The sequence below is a fragment of the Eumetopias jubatus genome, unplaced genomic scaffold, assembly GCF_037043125.1.
Source record: "Eumetopias jubatus isolate StellerSeaLion01/CBP00866 unplaced genomic scaffold, mEumJub1_p1.0 scaffold_4, whole genome shotgun sequence".
NCBI lineage: Eukaryota > Metazoa > Chordata > Mammalia > Carnivora > Otariidae > Eumetopias > Eumetopias jubatus.
Genome location: NW_028274810.1, coordinates 110,762,381 through 110,785,893, shown reverse-complemented (window position 1 = coordinate 110,785,893; position 23,513 = coordinate 110,762,381). Strand labels below are relative to the sequence as shown.

At 52.3% G+C, this 23,513-nt stretch overlaps 1 protein-coding gene across 1 annotated transcript in view; it reads right to left on the bottom strand.

The window, feature by feature from the left end:
• AGO2 (argonaute RISC catalytic component 2) overlaps positions 1-7,609 on the bottom strand; it is a 98,273-nt gene extending 90,664 nt beyond the window's left edge. Inside the window, exon 1 of the mRNA XM_088022740.1 lies at positions 7,515-7,609. Coding sequence (XP_087878866.1) covers positions 7,515-7,536 — 22 coding nt within the window. The 5' untranslated portion in view covers positions 7,537-7,609. The remainder of the gene's footprint in view (positions 1-7,514) is intronic.
• Positions 7,610-23,513: the final 15,904 nt, after the last annotated feature.

Sequence of the window (23,513 nt, the reverse complement as noted above, 5' to 3'; positions counted from 1 at the left end):
GCCTGCTAGCCATAAGGCCCGGGGAGTCACCTCTTCTGGAGCCTGGTCCTTCTCGCGCCCTGCCCAGCCCCCTGCACGTGGACAGGACCCTGCTCCAAGGAGGACGGTGCCAAGGACGTGAGTGCAAATGCTTTCGGGGCCAGAGGGTCGGTCACCACCTGTAACTGAGGCGAAGAAGCAGCCATCCAGTTGTGTCAAATGCCCTCCCACCTTCGTACCCTGCACAAGCTTGGTTAAAGCAAGATCGACCCGAGGGGCCTGACCGTGTGGTGAACAAGCTCCCACTGGAGGGCCTCCCCCCATCGAGTTCATGAAGCACCCCCACTTAGTCCTCAACCCTGTGGACGGGCCCACCAGGCTCAAGCTCCCCCACAAACAAATGAACAAGACATTGTACACAAAATTCCCAGTGGTTGTATTATTCTGCTTTGAGTCAAAGCTGACAAGTTTCTCAAATGGCTCTGACCTATGGAACCCCAGTATTCTGACCTTTTATGTGTCAACTCTTAAGTACCAGAGTTCAGAGCCAAAACACCCAGAATAACTTGAAAAACGACCCAGTGCTGCCCCTCAGGTGACTGCCCCAGATGACCCTCGAGATGGGTCTGAGTTACAGTGAAAGACATTCAGGGGAGGAACCACCTTGATCCCTGCGTCTGGCTGGTTTTAAGGCTCCCTATAGTTCTGGGTGTGCTGCTATGGGTTCTTAACGACGGAAACAGAACAGTTTTCACTGGGAACTTACTGAAGCCTCCAGAAGTAACCCTTCCAAGTCTTCTGTCCCAGCTCTAAGCAAAGGTGTGATAGGCTGTATTCAAAGCAACACGGAACCGTGCGGGGCAGCTCAAGGAAGGAGGGGCCTTCATGAATCAGACCTGGCAGCTTTATCAGAAAAGGGAGCCACAGATAGGTAAGCCTGACTTGTTCTGGTCAATCACAAAGTCCGCTTTGGAGCCTCCACACTTTCGCCTCCCAGAAACATGGGCCCAGGGCCAGCAAGCCCACTCTCTTCACATTTCTCTCACTGGTAATGAAGATGCTCCTGGGTCCTGAGCTAGGCTCATTTTTATCTCCTCTCCCAGCCCCACTCCTCACATCAGCGGGTCTCAAACCCCGTATACCAAGGCAACCACCCGGGACATTTGCAAAATTTAATTTCCAGGATCTTCGGGTGATTCTTCAACCAGCTGTTAGGCTAGAGAAGTGGGGCTCACTCCCCCAGGGTCCCCAGCTCCCACTCACTGAGCCCCAGCTGTGGGCAGGCCCATGAGGCCGCTCCCCCCTTGGCCCTCAGCGCTGTCCTCCACCTCACTGAGGCCTTCCAGCCCCCTTCCCCAGCGCCCCGCTCAGTCTCAACATGTCCAAATGCCACGTGTGACTCTCTTCCCCACAGCCTGCCGGTCTCCTATCATGTCGTACTTTTGCTGACATTGTCATCATCTGCCCATAACAAAGCTAGATGTAGTGATGCCCCGCTGGGTGTCTCTCCAGAGGTTCACCAATGTGGTCACGAGACGGGGATGCAGCCGGCTCCCCAACCACCACCTGTGGATGCTTCCTTTGGGCGGGCTCTGCGCGGTGTGCTCATTCACGCCTTCTGAACTTCCTGCCCGGCAAGAGGGCAGGGCCAGACCACGGTGCAAATCCACACCCACCCTCACTTGAGAGTGAAGATCCAGCCCAGGGCTACTCAGCACATCTCACTCTGTCCTCTCTGAGGACAGTGAGGTCAGGGCTCTTAGCCTCATTTTCCGGGTGTGCAAACAGAGGCTTAGAAAAATGACACAGCTGGCCACAGTTTCGGAGCGAAGAAGGGGTAGTTGGGGGCCCAGATACCAGCAGATGTCACCGAGTAAGTGGACCCCGTCTAGTAAGTACAGACGCCAAGATCCAAACCCGGGCCCAAGCTCACGTTCAGAGGGGACCCCAGGGGGCCTGTCCATCACTCCACCAAAGCCATCCCACCCGGGGGGGGGGGGGGCACCACGGTCTCAGGCTCTGACCACCTGCCTACAATTCCCCTTTCCCACTTCCACATACTGTCCCCCACGCTGCTGCCAAGACCCCTCTTCTCTTTTTTTTAAGATCTATTTATTTATTTTACAGAGAGAGAGCTGGAGAGCGTGCTCACAGGAGCGGGGGGAGGGGCAGAGGGTGAAGGAGAGAAGCAGACTCCCCCATGAGCGTGGAGCCCAATCCCACAACTGAGCTCAGGACCTGAGCCAAAATCAAGAGTCAGATGCTTAACCGCCTGAGCCCTCTGGGCGCCCCACAAAGCCCCTCTTCGCTTGCAGTGCTGTCAGAATCAGCAAAGCTGTGGGTGGGCTGACGCACCTTCCTTGTCACGTGCACGTGGCCCCTGGGCCCTCACGTACAGGGTTCCCAGGGATCTCTGGCTCCTTCCTCAGCCCCAGCCACGGCAGAAGTCAGCAGAGGGGAGACACGAGGGGCCCGAAGCCAGCCAGGCCCAATGCCCTGCTTACGGATGAAGAAACTGAGACGCGGGACACCGCAAGGCTGGCGCCAATGACAATCCCTGTCCACTGCTTGAGCTGTGACTTGAGGGAAGTAAAAGGAAGATTAAAAGGTGGGGCTTTCAAGTTCTAGCAGGCGGGTGGGCTGGAGCGGAGGGGGCGCTGCCTCCAGTCTGCAGCTAGCGATGGAAAAATCAGTGGCCATCTCTCCAAGACCAGGCCTGCATCCTTCAGACCTTAGGAGGATTTCAGTAAGAGAAAAGCCACTGAAGAATGACACAAATTTAAAATGAGTGAGCCCACGGGGCCTGGCTAGCTCAGTTGGCAGAGCATGCAGACTCTTAATCTCCGGGTCATGAGTTCGAGCACCATGTTGCATGTAGATCTTTAAAATAAATAAATAAAATGTTTAAGCCCTTTATTTTTGAGCCAATCTACAAGCCCAAGATGTAAGAAATGCTTTGAGTCTGGGAGACATCCATCCTGATTCGCCCAGGCAGCCCTGGGGCATGCCTGTTGTCTCAGGGAAATAATTAGGAGCCACCCCGCCACCCTGGTTCACTTACAAAAGTTTCCAGGGTAGACAATAAACTGTATGGTCACCCAGGGTACAGCTCTATTGAAAGATAAATTAGAATGGCACAGGTGTTTGGTCATGAAGAGTAAGGACCCAGAGACCAATCAGTGGTTTCAGGTTTTTAAACTTTGAGAGAGAAAAGCAGGGGAAAAAAATTAGAACAGTGTACCTTAGTGATATTTAAACTGGCTAGAGCGCCCACGGCCACGGCGCCACACTTGGGGTCATCCACAGAGGACGAGGTGACAAAGCTGGGGGCAGAGCCAGGAAGTCTGGAGAAATGGTCAGGAGCAAACATAGAAGGTGACTGAGGAGATCTCCCCACCTCACACTGCAGAGGCCCTACCCAAACCTGGGGAAGAGACATCCCCACCTTCTCTGAAGATGCACAAATGCAACACGCTTCACAAGTACCATCCATGTTTTCTATACATCCTAAAACATCCCTTCTGCCCAGAACAAGACTCTTCTGCAACGGAAACTTCCAGATGCACAGGGGTCTGCCTACAAACACTGCTTAAGATAAATGTGTCAGAATTAAAATCACAGGCAACTGGGTCTCCAACCAGCCTTATTCAACAAAACAGAGGGACCCTGAACAACAGGGCTCTTTTTAGAAAACGGGGGAGGGGGGATAAACATACTCTGAAGAAAAGGGATTTTAAAGATTAAGTGTCTCCAACCAGTCCACAGCAGGGGGACGGGCGGGGGAGGGGTGCTAGCTTTAAAGTCCAGATTAAAGGGCCCCAAAAGACACAAAACCAAATTTTTGTGTGAACTTTTATTAAAATCCACAATCCAACACAACCCACTGTAAACACACTTCTGAGATAACAAGAGAACTTGACTATGGACTGTTGTGAAATGGCACTGGGTTTGCCCTATTCTTTAGGCAGGGTCCTTAAGTATTTGGGGTGAAATGACAGATCTGGAAATGGCTTTCGAGTATCTCCGCAAAGCAAAAGGGGAAAAGGGGAAAACATCTGAAGCCAACGCAGATCATCTCGATAGCTGCTGAGGCTTGGTGATGGAAAAACGGGCGGATATCGTACTCATCGCTCAAACTATTTCACAATAGACACTATTAAAAAAACTCAAGTGTTACACTTTGAACACCCACAGTAATGATTCATGAAACAAAAACATATTTTACCAGACACACGTAACACTCATTACAAAGAATAAACCGGACTGACATTGTTCCAAGTTGTGACACTGAAATTTGAAGGTAACGAGAAATAATACCCTGCTTCTGAAAACCAGACAGGTTTGAGGAGTTGAAGTTTTTCCATCTTGTTTTCCTACACACTTATTTACAGTTAGTTTCTTCAAGGTCTGTAACAACAGATCCGCACCGTCTGGCCTGCAGCAGCCTCACCAGGACCGAGGGACGTCTGCTGTATGGCAAACGCACACCGTCACTGGCAACCAGGACAGAGCCCCGCTGATAACTGGGGTGGGGGGAGACGTGGGGAGCAGGAGGAACCCAATGGCACCAGAAACCAGGCAGAGAGCCAGTTATTCTCAAAGTCACAATCCAGGTTAAATATCTCTCAAACAAGACTTCTAGGTCACAAAAGTTACTTTGTAGCAATGCCCAGAGGGCTGTAAGTCACAGTAGCTTGAGCACTATAAAACCAAAGAAACAATCCCCTTAGAACAGGATCCCTCCGACATAGTAAGATCTTTAAGTCGTTCAACATCAACAACAACGACAAACTAAGCTGTGCATCTCTGAAGGTTCAGGGTCATCACTGGAGAACCCACCTGAACCACCAACTCTTTGAAATAGTTAAAAAAAACGAAGAAGTAGTTACATAACAAACCTCAGAGCACAAACACTAATTCACATATGTAATAGCATTTATCACGAGCATAACATTTACCTACTGTGAGCTCTACCTTTTGACTTAATTTACTTAGTAAGTTGCTTAATAAGTGTATTAAAATTGGAAGTAGCAAAATGATTTGTGATTTTTCTACAATCGACTGCACAATTTCATGATTCTAAATTAGGAAATGTAACATTAAAAAGTGTTTCATTGAAGAAACTACTCCAAAAGTTCAAGCCAAATTAAAAGCCTTAGTATGTAGAATAAAACTGAACTGCACACAGCCTTATAATTACAGCACACTCACAGAGCCTGAAATTTGGGTTCGTTCCCATCGCGCCATTAGCTAAGAACTATCCTACAGACCCATTTATTTTTCTTCAACCAAAGCTGTCCAATTCCAGGGCAGGTTTGTCGGTGAACCATGGGGCCCTCTCCCCACCACGCCACAATGCAGAGGCCCACAGCAGAGCAAGATTCTTCCAAAAGGTGTTAGGGGCCAGAAAGGACCCTGGAGATCCAGAGGGCTACAGGTTTTGGAAAATGAAAGGCAAGAAAAACAGCCCCGTGCAGAGCACACAGCTCAGGGTAAGCAGTGCTTCCCAAAGCTCTCATTTCAATTATACCTGAGCGCACGCGCACACCAGTCCAGTCTAGATGTAACAGGTACTTCTGACTGTGGGTCAAGGTCAAAGGGACCGGAGACCACCTCTTTAAGGAGAGTGTACAGAGTCAGCTTGGGATCAGACAGATCGTCCTAATGCTCACCGGCCATATGACCTTGGCAAGGTTCTTAACCTACGGGAGCCTCTGTTGTCTATCTTCAACATGAACATCACCAATTCAGCGAGCCATCCTATGGATTTATTAACTTGAGACACAACACAAAGCTTGACCTTCCTCAAGGTTCCTTACTTTTTCGGGGCCTTCAACTTTTAAACTGAAGATCTGAAAAAAAAAAAGCTACGTTGTATTGGCTAACACTACAGGGGCTCCTGGGAGAGCCTCACTCGGCTAGGTGAGGGGCTACCCTGCCATTCCATGCGGGGTGGGGAAGGGAGGGAAACCGACTGCCCAGGGTCTCAAGAAGCCGAATTGGCCCTCAGGACTGTGCCAACAGAGCCCAGGGCCCTTCCCCACCAGACCTGAGTAACCTCCCAGGTGCAGTATTAAAACCATTCTTCAATCAAACTACCAAGAGCCTGGAAGGGCTTAAAAGTTGGTCTCACTCAGCCTTGGAGCAGCTTTCAAATTAAGTGACCATCAGAAAAAAAGACACTCAGAATTCACAAGGCATAGAGCTGTTTGTGAACAGACACAGCAGTGAGGGACCAGGTCAAGGGACCTGAGTGGATCGAGAGGGGGCTTCCAGACGCCCTCACTTGGAGCAAGTCTGGCACAGGTCAAGCCGGGGCCCCATCAGCATGGGGCCGTGCAGGGCCAGGCCCGGGAGGACGCCGAGCAACGGGGCCAGGGCCGAGGCTGGTGCCTGCAGGGCCCGCAGCCGGCTGCAGCCTGGCGGACAAAGGGGACGGGCAATGCCCTGTCCAAGTGGCAGGGCCAGCGGGAAATTTAGGAGCCACGTGCCTGGCGGGAGAAGGAAAAAAGCTTTACAACACTTGACCATTTTCTTGGCCCAGCACCTCAGCCGCCCTTCCACGGCACAGTTAAAACAAGGGGGGGAATGCGTTACTCCTTTAAGTTTTTTAGAACTTTTCCAAAGAAAGAGAGCGGACTAGTAAGAAGGGGTGCTAAGGGAATCAACACATCTCCTCACCGTCTTCTAGTAAATTGTAAAAGGCAATTAGCACTTGAATAAGGAGCCGGCGTGTCTGGAATGAAAATGAGACGCACGCAGCTTTAGGGTTTTAAGGTGCCGCTTCCCGTCCCTCTCAGTCTACAGTCCTAACTACCAACAGGAATTGGCCAAAATTCAGCATTTCCAGACTTTCCTTCAGAGAAGGGGCCGCAGAAGTGCTGGCAAAGAGAAAAACGAAACTGAGTGCGCTCCAGGCTCGCCGGGCTCGGTCTGGCGCCGGAGCCGCGCGGCCCCGGCCCCCGCCGTCCGCACCCCGAGCTCGGCGCCACCGGGCCCGAACCCCCTCCGGCGCTTAGAGCCGGACCGGCCCCGCCATCCCCGCCGGCCCCGCGGGGCGCAGCGGGGCCGGGCGCAGGAGGCCGCCCGGGCCGGGCGGCGGGCGAGGCGGCGGGCGCGGGCCTCGGGCCTACACGCGGGCCGCGCGGCCCCGGCCCCGGGCTCCGGCTCCACCCGCGGGGCTCAGGGCGCGGGAAGGGCCCAGGCCGCGCGGGGCGCCCCGACGACTCGGGGCCCGAGGAGGCCCGGGGCTGCGCGCCCGCGGTGGGCCGAGGCAACGGCCGCCGGCCGGGTCCCGCCGGCCTTCCCCCGGGGGCCCCCCGCCGCCGCCGCCGCCGCCGCCCGCCCCGGGGCCCCTCCCCAGCCCCGGCCTCGCCCCCCCCCCACACCCCCGCCCCCGCCCCCGCCGCCGCCGCCCCCCCCCCCCGGCCCGCGCCCCCCGCCCGCCAACCGCCCGCCAACCGCCCGCCAACCGCCGCCGGCGCCGCGGGGACGAGCGCTAGCGGCCGGGCCGGCGCCCGCGCGCGAGGACTCACCGGGGCCGGCTCCCGAGTACATGGTGGCGCCGCCGAGGGGCTCCGGGGCCGAGGGGCGGCCGCGCGCGCGCGCCACGGGCCCCGACGCCGCGAGCCGGGAGGGAGCCGCCGGCCGCACGATCCGCCCCGGCGCGGCCGCCTAGCCAAACAGGTTTACCCGACGCGGCCGGGGCGGCGGGCGGAGGCGGCGGGCGGGCGGGCGGGCGGGGGGGGGGGGAGGAGGAGGGAGGGGCGAAAGAGAGAGGGAGGGGAGGAGGGAGGGGCGAAAGAGAGAGGGAGGGGAGGAGGGAGGGGAGGAGGGAGGGGCGAAAGAGAGAGGGAGGGGAGGAGAGAGGGGAGGAAGCGGAGGAGGGAGGGGCGGAGAAGAGGGGAAGGAGGGGGGAGGGGAGAGGGGAGGAGGGGCGGGGTCGGCGCGCTGGCGGCCGGGAGCCCGGCGCGGGGCGGGAACGGGGACCCGCGAGGGCAATGGGGGCGGGGGCGGTGCGGACCCGGGGTCGGGGGGTCGGGGGGGTGCGGGGGCCCCGCCGCGGGGGAGGACGCAAGACCGGGGACCCCTCCCAGCCACTCAGAGGAGCGACGTCTTCCCCGACTGGGCGGAGCGGGCCAGCCTGGCATTGCCGCCAGAGGCCGGGAAGAAAGAAAAGAAAACACACCCCTTGTTTTCCCCGCCGCCTCCGCGCGCGTGGGGAGCCGGTTCTGGCTGCTCGGTGGGGGGCCGGAGAGGGGTGCTGGGGGGGCGCACCGCCCTTCCCACCCTTACGCCCCCACCTCGGCCTCGGGAACTTGGACACAGTGCAGGCGTGCTGTTGGAGTCCTGGCGCCCCAGCCTCCCAGCCTGGCGTTTTTCTTTAAGTTATTACCGAAACAGGAATGTCGGGAAGCTTGCTCCCAGCCCCGAGCTTGAACTTGAACGCGTGCTGGCCCTCGCACACGACCACACCGCCACCTCCCGGCCAAGAACCCAGATAATCATGTAAAAAACAAACAAACAAACAAACAAACCAAACTTGAACAGTAAGTTTTTGGTAAATTTTAGCTGTCATGAATGATGAGCTCAAACCCAAGCTCCTCTGCAGCGCTCTGGGGCCTCTGCAGGTTCTTCCCGCGGGGCCTTTCTCGGGCCCCATCATACTCCTCCATGTGTCTCTGTACTTACCCGCCTTGTACTTGGGAAAGTAGTCCCTCCTACCCATTCCTCCTCCGTTCTTCAAGACCCCTGATCCAACTATTTTGGGCTCCTTTTCAGGGAAGCCAGCCAACAGTTACCTCCTTTCTCTCCTAGTTGGCGGGTGATTAGAAGTCTGAAAGTGAAATGCAATCCAAACGTGCTCACCATCGTTTTTGACACCCTTGCCTGCGCATTCCTTCATCCTGTAAACGTGTTACCCGCATATTGGGTGCCAGGAACTGAGTGTTTCTGCCGCCCAGGGTGATGCAAAGACTAAGAGCCCTGCCTGCAAGGAGCTTAGCATCCTAAATAGGCTCACTGCCCGCTCTTTGCAATTCTCAAGGACATCCCTAAAATAAGTGCCAGAAAACCTTGATTTCCTCTGGAGAGAAACTTAAAAGGACACTGATCTTCAGCAAATCATTGATATGAATGGGGTTGGTGCCATGGCATCAGCCTCCCAGATGCCCATGCAGCCCTCTCCCAATCCTCTGCTGACCACCCCCACCCCTCAAGGTGGCCTGGACCACCTGAAAAGCCCCTGAAATTACCCTTGTGGCTCACCACCCAATAGTCATCTTTGTGTGGTCACAAATCCGATTTTGTGCCTGCTCTGTTCGAACAAAAACCCTTCATTGGCTCCCCATTGCCATCTGCATGTGGTCCCAAATCCTTAATATGGTGTACAGTGCCCTGTGTGACGCGCCCTCTGTTTGGTCAAATCTTCCTTCTTCAGGCTCTTCAGATCCACATCTACCTTCTCTCAAGAGCGTTACTGTCGGAGTGTGAATCCATACAATCATTTTGGAGAAAAATGTTTGGCAGCACCTGGAAAAGCTAACACACGGCCCTAGGTAGATGAGCTGCTGAAACGCGTGTCTGGGAGCATGGGAAGGGACCAGGATGCACAGGAGGCCAGGACTGGGTACCACCCAGCTATCTATCAGGCAGGGATATAATACTCCTAAAGTGAAACCCTAGCGATGAAAATGAAGATCCTTCAAATATGGATGAATTTCAAGAACGGTGAGTGAAAGAAACCATCAGCCCTACTCCATGATTACATCTATAAAAGTTCCAAAACCGACAAAATTAAACTATAGTGTTTAGGGATACATAACTAGTAAAAAGCTTAAGGTAAACCAGAAGGTGGTCACCAGGAGTCAATATGGTGGGTACTGCTGGGGGGTGGGGAAGGGCGAGGTGCTGTGACCACGGAGGGGCCGTGGAGCTTTTGACCCGTGGGAAATGCACCTTCCAGCAATACTGCTGTTCATTTGCAAGTCTCAAGCTGCACGTTTATTTTTTATGTGTATTTTCTGTACCCTCTGTGTATTTCACAATAAAACCTTTTTAAAATAATAACCACGAGGGGCGCCTGTGTGGTTCAGTGGGTTAAGGGTCCGCCTTCAGCTCCCGTCATGATCCCGGAGTCCTGGAATGGAGCCCCCGCTCAGCGGGAAGTCTGCTTCTCCCCCTCCCTCTGTGCTCACTCGTTCCCACGCTGAGTGTTCTCTCTCTCTTGCTGGTGAACTAGCACGTCCCCCAGTGCCCGCTCTGGTTCTGCCTCTTCTCCCTCACACCCCCAGCCGGTTGTCTCTCGCCGCAATCGCCGGCCGGGGGCCTCCCTGCCGTAGGCTAGGCTGCTGTCACCTGCAGCCTCGTCGCCCGCCCCCAGGCCCCGGAGCCGCGCGGCCCGCAGCCCCGCCTGCCGCTCCTCGCAGCGCGCGCTCGCCTGGAGTAACTTTGTTGCAAGGGTTCCTGTGCAGAAGGTCAGGCAACATAATGTCTCCCAGACGCTTCATTGTGTCGCGACGCCGCGGGGACAGCACACGCGCCCCCTGCCGGCGAGGAGCGCCGTCTCGGGACTGGGGCTCGCCCTCCCCGCCGCCGCCGAGACTCGGGGCGCTGCTCCGCGGCTCTCTTCCCAGAGCAGCCCGGCCGCCCGCAGCCCTCCCCCTCCTCCCGCCCCTTCCTGCGGCGCCCCGCCCCCCACGGGCTCCGGTCCCGCACCCCCAAACCAAGTGCATCTCCTCTCCCCTCCTCCCAGCCTGCTCTTCTTCCCGGGCTCCCCAGCAGGGCCAGCGGGTCCATGCTCCAGCAGAAAGCCCCACGCCCTGCTGCCTTCCTCTCCCGCCTTCCGTGAATACTTGACACATTTCACTGAGTCCCCCCAACGCTTGCTGCGGAATGTCTCTAGAGCACCCCGCCCCGTCCCCTCGATGCTCTGCTCCTCCTGGTCCTCGCCCAGCACTTGGCATTGGCCACGTAGGGCCGACTCAGGGGTCTTCTGGTGCCCGATCTTTCTGCCCGTACAATTCACTGCTCCGTGTTTGGGGCTCCCCGTGCGGCGGTACGACTGCAAGACTCGCACCCGGGCCAGAGCCACGGACCCCGGTCAGGTGGCTGCAGGAGAGGCAGGGGGAGGTGAGCGGAAATCACGCGCTGCGCTCCTGTGGGCGTCGGGCCCCTGAAGCCCTCAACATTGGGGGCCCTTCGTTTCTCCAAGTCTAAAAGATAGACACTGGAATAAATCAGTTCCAAAAACATGTCCTGCGTGTGATACAGCGGGTTTAGGAGGTCAAATAAATGGGGAGCACTGAGTTAACACTAAACAGATTTATCGATTGCAAGCCTCCTCAAAACCTTTGACAAAGTGTTAAGAATCATGATTCTACAAAGAGGAAGGAGGGGAACAGAGGTATGCAGCCCCACACCCACTGGGCCACAGAACTCTTTTGTCACAGGGTACCTCTGTGTTCCATGGAGCACACTTTGGGAAACACTGAAGTAGAGCTCTTTCCATGATCCCCTCCAGCTGTACCCCTTGTAAGGTTCTTTGGACAGAACTGCTGGCTGTTCTTCTGAATTAAGGACCCAAGGGTGTGCTTCTGAGTTGACAAATACTTCTATCATAGTAGGAACAAAATTCACATCTAAGCAATTTCTGCACCCTGAACCCAGCATTAACATTAAATGGAAACCACTTATGGGGCGCCTGGGTGGCTCAGATGGTTAAGCATCTGCCTTTGGCTCAGGTCATGATCCCGTGGTCCTGGGATCGAGCCCCGCATCGGGCTCCCTGCTCAGTGGGGAGTCTGCTTCTCCCTCTCCCACTCCCCCTGCTTGGGTTCCCTCTCTCGCTGTGTCTCTCTCTGTCAAATAAATAAAACCTTTAAAAATAAATAAATAAATGGAAACCACTTAGTTTGAATACATAAGTCACGTTGTCATTTTGTGCACCCAACAGAGGCTAAGTCAAGAATCCTGAACACACAGGCAGCTGGGGCCACCTCCTTGCACCAGCCCAGGGGCCACTGACACAGCCGTGCTGCAGAGGGCATCCTGTCTGGGAACACAGGCGTCAAGCCCGGCGGCAGCTTATGTATGCCCAGGAGACATACTTCCCTCGGACCTGCTCCTCCCTCTAATAAGGAAAAGCAGCCAAGATGCTGCTAACATTCAGACCCTGAAAAATTAACTCAAAATGGATGACGGATTTAAATGCAAACATTAAAAAAATAATAAAAAAATAAAAATAAAAATATGCAAACATAAAACTTAAAAAAAGAAAATTTGGGGGAATCTAAGGCGAGGCAAACAATTCCTAGACTGGACACCAAAGGCACAATCCATGAAGGGAAAAAGATACATTGGACTTCATCAAAATTAAAACATTTTTGCTCTGTGAGAGGACCCGTTAACACGGTCAGAGGACTAGACCAGCTTAGAGTGGGAGAAAATGTTTGCACCCTGACTATCTGACAAAAAGCTAGACTCTAAACTATATTAAAAAAACTCTGAAAATTCAACAGGAAATAAAAGCGAACAATCGGCGCGCCTGGGAGCAGTCAGCTAGGCGTCCTACTCTTGGTTTGGGCTCACACTATGCTCTCGTCATGGTAGGGTTGAGCCCCACCTTGGGCCCCCCACTCAGCAGGGAGTCTGCTTGAGATTCTCTCCCTCTGCTTCTGCCTCTGCCCCTCCCCCCCCAAATAAATAAATTTTAAAAATCTTAAAAAAAAAAAAAAGCAAACAATCCATTCTGAGTATGGGCAAAAGACAGGGAGAGGTATGCGCTGAAGAGGAGATCTTAACTGCAAACGGGCCACCACTGCCCATTAGAGAGATGCACATTCGAAGCACAATACGATGTCAGTACAACCCATCACAGAGGCTAACGTTAAACAGTGACAACCACCAAGCCCAGGAGACTACGGAGAAACTGGATCACTCCCACTTTGCCGTGCAAATGTCCAGTGGTACAGCCTCCAGGGAAAAGAGTTTCTCGCAGTTTCTCAAAACACTAAACATCCAACCACCTTTTCCGCCCAGCAATCGTGCTCCTGGGTATTTCTCCCAGACAAATGGCACCTCGTGTTTACATATAAACCTCTACATGAATATTTATAGCAGCTTTATTTGTATAACCCAAACTCGGAAACAACCCAAATGTCTCTTAATTGGTGAATTAAACTGTGGCCCATGCACACATGGAACATTCCTCACCAGTCAAACAGAACAAACTATTGATGCACACAACCACTAGCATGACTCTCAAGAGAAGTATGCAGAGTGGGAAAAAGCCCATTCCAAAAGGTTACCTATTACATGATTCCATTTATATGCCATCCTTGAAATGACAAAATTATAGAAGCGGAGAACAGATTAGTGGTTTGGAGAGGCTAAGAAGGTGGCGGAGGGAGGGAAGAGACTGTGGCTGTGAAAGTCCTCACCGTGGTAGAGAAGTTTGTATCTTGACTCTATCGATGTTAATATGCTGGTTGTAATATTGTACTCTAGTTTTGCAAGGTATTATCATTGGGGAAGCTGGATAAAGGGTGCCTGGGATCTCTTCATGCTATTTCTATGTAATTGTGAGTCTACAATTATCTCAAAGTAAATACGTTAATTAAAAAAAAAAAAAGACACTCCAGTGTGCTAGCAACACTCCTGCCTCCCCCCCACAACACACACACATCGAGACAGAATTATTAGATTAATGCCACACCTTGCAAGAAATGTCTCTTCTCCTTCCTGGGGAAGTCAGCTCCCAGGCTGAAACCTCTGAAAGCAGGTGCACAGGACACGTGAAACTGTATTCCAGGGAGTGACAACACAATCCCACCTCCGTAACTAAGGTCGCTTCCCCCAGAGGCCGTGTGATGGAGGAGATTCACCTTCAAGTTCGCCCCTGAAGGCTGTCACTCAACACCAGCTCCTGGGTCTCCCACGTTTCCTGTTAAGCTCCCTGCTAACATAGATGGTCTGATCCCCACCTCGGGGGAGGGACTGTCAGAAGAAATACCAGTAACAGATGTGCGCTGGGAAGACCCCACCTTGTTTGTTTGTCTCCTTCATCCGTCATTGCAATACTCAAATTTACACTTTGGACGCCTCATGGGATTAGCCACAGACAGTGAGCGGATGCGCGTCTGACAAGCAGCGAGCTGGAAAACAGAAGTTAGCAGCCGAATGGCCGGCTCACTAAGGTCACGTTTGGCGCAGTCCTTCGGAGAGCAGCCCACAGGGTGGGGCGGCCACTTCACACAGGTGGTTCTCCTGAGACCGCTACCTTGATTAGTGGGGTAACTGCATCAGCCCCGAAGACAGAGCCTCATCATCTGACCATGGGCTTGCTGAACGGCAGAAAGGGTTGGTGGTGGACCTGGAGCCATCCAGACGCCTGTCCCCCCTACAGAGCTCCATCCCACTCCCACAGAGCCTGGAGGGGAGCAGTCAGAAAGGCCACAGAGGTGACCACATGGTGACAGCAACCTCTTCCAAATCTGCTACAACCCTCCTCCCCTGGGCTGATGGCCTGGCCCCCCCGCTCGCCCCCTTCCCTTATCTGGGGACCTTGTCTGAATACTGTCTACCCCTTCTGCTACTCCAGACAAGGAATAAGCTTTTTTGGTTCTATGAACCGTGTCCTCTCAAGGCGCTGGGTTTTTACTTGGGTGTTTTTCTCCACCTTTCAATCTGGCACACTTATCTAACACCCCTCAAATTTAACTCGGAACCCAGTTCTTGGAAGGACCGTGGACCTCACCTGGGAGGTGTGGCTGCCCCTGCCTCCCTCTGTCCAAACCTGGGGACAGCCCAAATTTCTGGAGCATGGTGTGAGCACTACCCTCAAGAGCACCTGCCACGTGCCTGCAAGACTTGTTACACTTCAAGGCCAAGAGTTACAAACTCATCCTAATGCATATTCTTCAAAGTTCCTGGGGGTGACTACTGATGTGGTGTATACAACTTGTAGCATTTCCTGGAGCCAAAGAGGTCAATATAAGTTATTTTTCATAGAGGGAGAAACCATTTGGTAAACATTATACTATCAAAGGAGTAAAACATATAATAACGTAAGTAAGTATTAACTCTCCGCAACAATTCCTTTATACTGTCATTCTCATCACCTAGTATGACAGTTCTTTGAAATAAGCCACTGATAAAATATCATTTAGCAAGGTTTTTGGCTTTAAGATCAATATTTTAAAATTAACCATAATTCTATGTACTAGTGACAATTAAAAGTTAAATTTATTTACTTGTTTTTTAAGATTTTATTTATATGACAGAGAGAGAGAGAGAGAGAGAGCACAAGCAGGGGGAGTGGCAAGCAGAGGGAGTGGGAGAGGGAGAAGCAGGCTCCCAGCAGAGCAGGGGGAGCCCGATGCGGGACTCAATCCCAGAACCCCGGGATCATGACCTGAGCCGAAGGCAGATGCGTAACCGACTGAGCCACCCAGGCGCCCAATTAGTTAAATTTAAACAAAAAGGAACATCAAAAATCTAGGAACACGTCTAAAAAAATGTGCAAAACTTCTACACAGACATCTTATAAAACATTGTTGAGAAATTTTTTTAAAGATGTATTTATTCATTTGAGAGAGAGAGAGAGTGAGAAAGCATTAGCGGGAAGAGCAGAGGGAAAGGGAGAGAATCTCAAGCAGACTCCCTACTGAGTGCGGAGACTGATGCAGGGCTCGATCTTACAACCCTGAGATCATACCTGAGCTGAAACCAAGAGTCAGACGCTCAACTGACTGAGCCCCCCAGGGGCCCCAAACATTACTGAGAAATTTAATAATAAGACCTAAATAAATGGGTAAAGATAGCACATTCCTGGATTGGGACTCCATAATATAAAGACGCCACTTTACATTGGCCAAATTGACCTCTCCCTCTAGATTCAACTTAATTCCAATAGGTTTTTTTGTTGTTGCTGCTGTGGGAGGGAAGGGGGGGGTGGAGGACTGGACAAGCTTATTTGACAGTTTATGTGGACACGCAAAGGGCAAAACAGCCAAGTCACTCTTGAGAAAGAAGAACCAAATGGTAGGACTAGTTCGGTCAGATGTCAGGACTTATTATGAAGCCATAGTAATTAAAACAGAATGACATTGCTATATCCATAGGCCAAGGCCAAGGGCAGACAAGCAAGAGGTCAGAAAGTGACCACGTGGATGTGGAGACTTGACTTGGGAAGAAACTGGCCCCTCAGAGCAGTGGGAGGAAGGACGGGCTTTTTTGACCAATGGTCCTAGGACCCATATGGGGTATCCATATGCGGGAAGTGCATTAAAACCCAGTTTGGGGTGGATTGTAGATGAAATGTGAAAGGCAAAACAATAAGAATTTTACAAGGCAATGCAGGGGACGGTTTTCATGACCTTGAGGTAAGAAAAGATTTCCTAAATGAGAAAAAAGAACACTACCCTGAAGGAAAGTAATGAACAATTGGACTTCATGAAATCAAACTGTTCATCAAGAGGCGTCATGAGCGTACCCACTTGGGGAACCTGGTTTTTTTTTAAAAAACCAGAAAAAAAATCATGGGATTATTAGGAAAATTTGAATTCTGATAGGCTATTTGGTGATATTGAGAAATAATTATTAACAATTCTAGCTGTGATAATGGTGTTTTGATTATGTCACTAAAAAAGGAGCCATTTCTAGAGCATTAACTGAAACACTCCTAAGCAAGAAGGTGCAGTTGCTGGATTTTGCTTCAGAGTAAACCCAGTAGGGGAATAGGGACGGGAGAAGGCAGGTGATGGGCAAGGGGTGGGGGTAGGGGGTCAGTACCCTCTTCTCCCCCTGGTTGCACATATTTGAAAATTTCCATAACAAAACATCAGAGACCAGCATCCTAGAGAGTGGAAAAGCCCACACAGTGCGAGGAGAAATTGCACCATACACATCCAACCACAGGCAAAAGACCCTATCCGGACTCTAGTTTCGACATTTTTAAAGAAACACAATTCAACAGAAAATTGGCAAAACACTCAGACACTTCAAAAAGACACACAAAAGGACAGGAAAGGGGCACAGAGGGCGCTCACCTCATCAGCGGCTGGAGCCATGGATGTTAAAGTGCCCAGGAGACCCCACCTTCACGGTCCCATCGGACCAGGGGCTCTTGAAGGACAAGAAGAGGAGATTTAGACCCATGCCGAGCTTGCGGGGGCATCGTCGCATGTTTCATATTTGAAGTTCCTTCTCTGCCCCCTCCCAGCCCATCGGCGTGGGGGCTGATCCCTCCTCCTAATCACCTTGGCTCCCCCACCCCTCCCCCCACCGCCTCTGGCCCCACCTGCTGCAGTCCCCTCCTACCCTGTCACCCCACCTCTGCAGTCCATCCCCCACACTTCCCGAGGCCTGTTTGACCCTGTCGCTGCTTGTCCAAACTTCTCCTGCGTCCCGCTGCTTATGGGGGCGAAGACACGCCCTGGTGGGGCCTGCCTCCTTGGGAAAGGTCCCCGGCCCCCTCCCCACCTCAGTGTCGGGCCGACCCGCCCCACTTCCCCGCTTGTCCTCAAGATGCCCTGAGCCTACGGCTGAGGAAAAGCTAACCCAGAAGTAAGGTGTGGAAATCTAGCTGTTCACACTGGAGGAAGCCCTGCAACAACGTGCTCTTCTTGGTCGGCGCACATCTAGAACATCGCCTCCACTCTGAGCGGCACCAAGGGAAGCGTACTGACAAGTGCGGTGGGAAGAATAAGGAGCGTTTCAGTGGCGCTGGGTTCCTGTCCCCTACACGTCATCTCGGGGAAGCTCCATGGCCTCCTTTCTCTGACGAGACAGGGGGTCCGGTCACACAGCTCTGGGATTGGTCCTGCGTGCTCCACCCCTGCCGGGATTAGGGGCCGGATGTGGTCGGTAGTGAGGGGACATAGGGCTCGCTCCTGCGGCGGGTACTCTGTAAGTGGTGGCCCCATACTCACCAAAGTCCCCTGTTTCAAAGCCTTGTTTCTGCACAGCCCCACACGGAGGAGGGCCGCCAGAACTGGGGCACATCTGGAGACCGTGAGGTCACAGCCGGGGACAGCGTGCATGGCTCGGGGGGCGGGGTGGGGAAAGGCTGCTTCAGACCTCTTCCGCCGCCCTCCCCTGGCAAAGGGAAGAGTCTTGCTCTGCGTTTCTTGAAAAAGCAGAATTGAGTGTGGCTCCACGAGAGGAACAACTTTCTTCCATCCCACGGGGGCGTGCACTCCCTATTCGGAAAGGATTTCCGTCAAGATAATAAACGCTAGCGCAGTGCGCTCCTTCTGGCCCAAACCCCCGATCTCAGCCCCGTGCACGCACCTGTTCGTTCAGTCCTCAGGGCGCGGCCGACGTGGAGCTGAGGCAGGGGAGCCACACGGCCAGGCTTTGAACCGGAGCAGTGTGGTCTAAACGGGATGGCGGCCACCGCCGGACAGGAGCAGCGGGATTGCCCCAGCCGCGGTCTGTAGCTAGGGTCTCAGTTTCTTCTGACTGTAAGGCCCACGGGTGCACTTGCTGCCCACAATCTCCAGTTTTGCTCACATACTCCCTAAAATAATTTTATTTATTTATTTATTTATTTATTTATTTATTTATTTATTTATTTTTAAAGATTTTATTTATTTATTTATTTGAGAGAGAGAATGAGAGACAGAGAGCACGAGAGGGAAGAGGGTCAGAGGGAGAAGCAGATTCCCCGCCGAGCAGGGAGCCCGATGCGGGACTCGATCCCGGGACTCCAGGATCATGACCCGAGCCGAAGGCAGTCGCCCAACCAACCGAGCCACCCAGGCGCCCAATAATTTTAAATATTTTGTATCCCCCCTCACACACTAAGTTGACACGTAAAGTATTTCCTAAGTTTAAATAGTTACAAAGAATTCAATTTCTGGCATATTGTAAATATTTTCTTTAAGACTTTATTTATTTATTTGAGAGAGAGAATGAGATAGAGAGAGAGAGCACACGAGAGGGGGGAGGGTCCGAGGGAGAAGCAGACTCCCCGCCGAGCAGGGAGCCCGATGCGGGACTCGATCCCGGGACCCCAGGATCATGACCTGAGCCGAAGGCAGTCGCTTAACCAACTGAGCCACCCAGGCGCCCTGGCATATTGTAAATATTGACACTTAAAAATAAAGCTGTCATATCACTTTTTAAAATGTAACCAGATGGAATATAAATACCACATTGATTTGATCCAACATGATCCATTAAAAAGCAGTACCTGATCAAGCTCTTCTTTTAATATTTAGATACTTGATCTGTTATTCTTAGAACTCATATTTCCATTTCAATTCTTCCACGGATATTTATCCTAAGGTAACATCTTTACATCTGAAAATCTTACTGCTCACTCTACGGGCTTCTCTACAACAAAAATGTATCTATACATCGAAATTTAAATTTTGTTTTATTTCCTGTAAGCCTTTAAGTGTTAGAAAAACTCTCCTGGATTTATTTATCCTTACCATTACCAGTTCACAACTGATCAAAACTCAACTATATTACAACCTTGGAATACTCATTATTAGCCACGAAAAGTACAATTTTGTTGGAAACGCTTCTCGTAAAGAAAAGGATGGGGTTTCCTCTATGATTTCACAGTTCCGGGAATGACTCATTACTGGATTGCGACTGTTCTAGTCTCACTTCCCATTTCTGTAGTTGTCAGGGCTGAGCGCTGTGCTCATATAAATAGTAGAGCGGAAATTCTGCGTAGCCGTGGGGTTCTCTGAGCCCCTTCCAAGCTGTGTGCCAGACATCTCGCCATGATCTCCTGCCAACAACCACGAGTGATGATCTACAGCGGACCATGTAATTAGCTGCACATTCAGGGTGAAGAAAGCCAAGTGTGGGAAATCACTTGGCTTTCAAAAGGACCTTCCATGGCCCCAGTCAGGTCTGCGTGTCTGCAAGAAAGGTGTGGCAGGCTACATTACTGTCCCCAAGTCATCGCTCCCGCCCCTCTCCCCGGGGAATGGTCATTTCTCACTCCATCGACGCTGGCTCAAGCGTGTGACCTGCTTAGGCCACTAGGATGTTAGCAGAGCTGCCCCAAGAGACTTCGGCGTGGTTGTGTGGTTCAGTCGCAGGCGTGGCCTCTCCCACGGTCCACCCGGGTCACCCAGAGGGACGCTGCCCACTCGACCTGGCCCCGCGTGGACAGGGAGCCTCCCGGCCAAGTGCAGTGGGGGGTACAGGTGTGCAGTGAAATCACTTAGCATTGTTACCCAGCAAAAGCGACTGAATGAAAATCCCAAGGGGCTTTTTTAAAAAAGCAAATTGACAAGCCGGTTCTCAAATTTATATATGTAACTGCAAACGAGTTAGAGGACCCAAAAGGAAAATATCTTGAAACACAAAGAATAAAATTGGATGGACTCCCGCTAGCAACGTCGAGACTGATTATAGAGCACCAGCACTGATGGTGCTCTGTATTCTTTCCCTGAGAGGTGCCCGCTTCCACCCAATGTATCCAGAGAGGTCTAGGGGACAAACGATATCGTTCCTTCCTTTATACCTTTGCCAGTAAAGTGTTTTAAAAAACTACTTCTTTTATTCATTTTTATTTTTTAAAGATTTTATTTCTTTGACAGAGAGAGACACAGCCAGAGAGAGAGACAGCGAGAGAGAGAACACAAGCAGGGGGAGTGGGAGAGGGAGAAGCAGGCTCCCTGCTGAGCAGGGAGCCCGATGCGGGGCTCGATGCCCCAGGACCCCGGGACCATGACCTGAGCCGAAGGCAGATGCTTAACGGCTGAGCCACCCAGGCGCCCCAAAAAACTACTTCTTTTAAATGTGTGTCAAACTCTTAGAGCTGCACATTTAGTTTATTCAATTTATGGGAAAAACGTGCGTATAATCTGACTTGCAGAGCCAGCGCCCCCATGTCAGCCAAATAGACACGCTTTCTGTCAGAAGGTGACTTTATTTTGCACCGCGGACGCTAGTCTGCATTTCCAGGAATATTGTAGAACTATATTAGGGGATGCATTTTGTATGACAGAACACTAAAAACAGTCAAGATTACATTCAGTAAAGATTAAAGTCTAATATATATCTATTTTTTAAAGGTTATTTATTTATTTGACAGAGAGAGAGAGAGGGAGAGAGAGAGAGAGCACGGATGGGGGGGAGTGGCGGGCAGAGGGAGACACAGGCTTCCCGCGGAGCAGGGAGCCCGACGCGGGGCTCAATCCCAGGACCCTGAGATCATGACCTGAGCCGAAGGCAGACGCTTCACTGACTGAGCCACCCAGGCGCCCCTGGATAAAAGTCTAATATAATTAATGCATCTAGTTCGTACTATCTTACAAGAGAAAGAAAATAAAGCACTATGTTCTTTAACGTGGCTTCACTTATACCAGGTGTGACATGTCGCTAGACAGGGAAGTCCCTTACAGGGCAGGGAGTCTGAGGGGCCCAGAAGCAAGGCACGGCGTTCCTGTGGGGAAACACAAGTGAGCGTGGGCACCGCTGTGTGTTTATGGCTTTGGAGATTGATTCAATGAAAGCCAAGCATATATATCAGAAACAATTCCATTCCATTTTGGATTTGCTTATGAATTCAGAGGAAGGGGCAGGATACACAGCTTAAAAACAGTCACTCGGGAGCTCACCTGCCATACTTATCTTTGGCTACTGAGGCAGAAACACCAAACATTTGATAAGATGAAATAAGATGAGGCTTGATTGACCCAAATTAGAGCATTTCTTGAAATGATTTAACAAAGTGGGTTTTAACTACCTCATTGATCGATGCCCATCCACTTTATCGGCTGGGTGTTGAGAAATGCGATAGTCCCAGACAACAGTCCCGTTGGATCGCACAGAATCACCAGCGTTCACGTCCGGGGCCCACCTAATGCCATGCCAACCAGGCTGAGTCCTGAGCCAGCAAAAGAAGAGAACTGCTTGCATCTGTTTGAAAAACGTGGCCATTTACTTTATCAATGTCTTTGTTTTTCCTTCTCCCTCAAGGCCACTCTGTCCCTTGGTGCATGTTGGGGACAGAGGGGCCCAATCCAGGTCACACCTCCCTCAATTCAGAGGGTCCCGGGAGCCAACACCTGGAATCTGGACCCCAGAGGGCTCATGGGCCCGGCCTGGCTGTGGTCCTTCTCCTGAGCTCAGGCCCAGGCACCCGCGGGGACTTGGGATCAGTGAGAGGCCTTTGTTCCTCACCGAGAGAAACATCTATGGAAGTGGGGCCTCTAGAAACTGGCCATGCTGAGCCCTCCGAGCTGCCTGGTGAGTTGGGGTACACGGGGTGAGGGGGGCCTTTCCAGCTCAGAGACCACGGCTCTCCACGGCTCTGCGACACGGCCTGGTGACCTTGAGACCGTGTCAGGAAACACAGGAGCCACGCCAGACAGAGGCAGGCTTTAAATCCACTTTTGTCTCACTGCTGAAAGGGAACATGACTGATGTCTTTCAAACAAGATATAAAAAGGCCACTTGTGCCTGGTCAGTAATTCCCTGGGTGTGAAAATAATGGGCCGTCTCTGCAGGTCTGACCGGTAAGTCTCTGCCAACAGCTTCATCCAGAGGACGAGAGGGGAGAGCTCCATCACGAGGCTCCCCCGTGGCCTGGCCACGGACACTGGGCATGCTCGGGCCTCCAGACCTCAACCAGTTCCCTAACGAATGACTACGGGGCTCCAAGAATAATTAGCACTGATCCCCACTTTGTCTCCTTTTTTTATTGAGGTAAAATACACGCATAGCAACACACATAACTCACAGTTCACCCACTAATACACGTAGCGTGAAAGCTACTGGTCTAAAGCCGACACAGCTCAGGGGCTTTAAGTATGTTCGATGGTATCACCTGCCTCTGTCTAGTCCCAGGCTTTTTCCATCACCCCCCACAGAACCCCACGCCCATTCGCAGTCGGCCCCCCAACCGCCCTCCCCCAGCCCCGACAACTGCCACTTTGCTGTCCGTCCGTCCCCATGGATTTGCCTGTTCGGGACATTTCCTACAAGGGAAGTCACAGGCCACGTGGCCTTCGGCATCTGGATCCTGGTACTTAGCGTCTTTTGGGTCCCATATATGTTGAGGCGCTTTTCATCCCAGGCCTATGCTTGGTCTCCAGGTTTCTATGGTGATGGAGCTACGGTTGGTCCCAGCAGCTAGGGTCCCTTACCCCATCACACGCCCAGGACTCCAGCTCTCTGGCCAAGGGCACCGCTGCAGGCTGGGGGCGCATGCTGGGGCAAAGAGCCGCTCCCCAGTGAGGGCCTCTGCCGACCCCCCACCTCTCCATGGGGTACAGCCTCTAAGAAGGAGCCCCCTCTGCCTCCTGGCTTTTCTCGAAGACACTGGCTAGTTTGCTGCTCAATGGTGGGGAGTGAATTGATCCTGAGGAACCTGCTCATGAGTATTTCCCGGAACTCACCGCAAACCTGAATGAATCATAGAAAACAGGGGGATTCCTGCACCACCACCACCCCCGACTTACTTACTGGAAACCCACCCAGCAGTGCGCACACACCAGCTTTGAGGACGCCGGCATTGTTTGTACCTAAGTGGCGCCATGTTTGGTTTGTCATATTGTGTT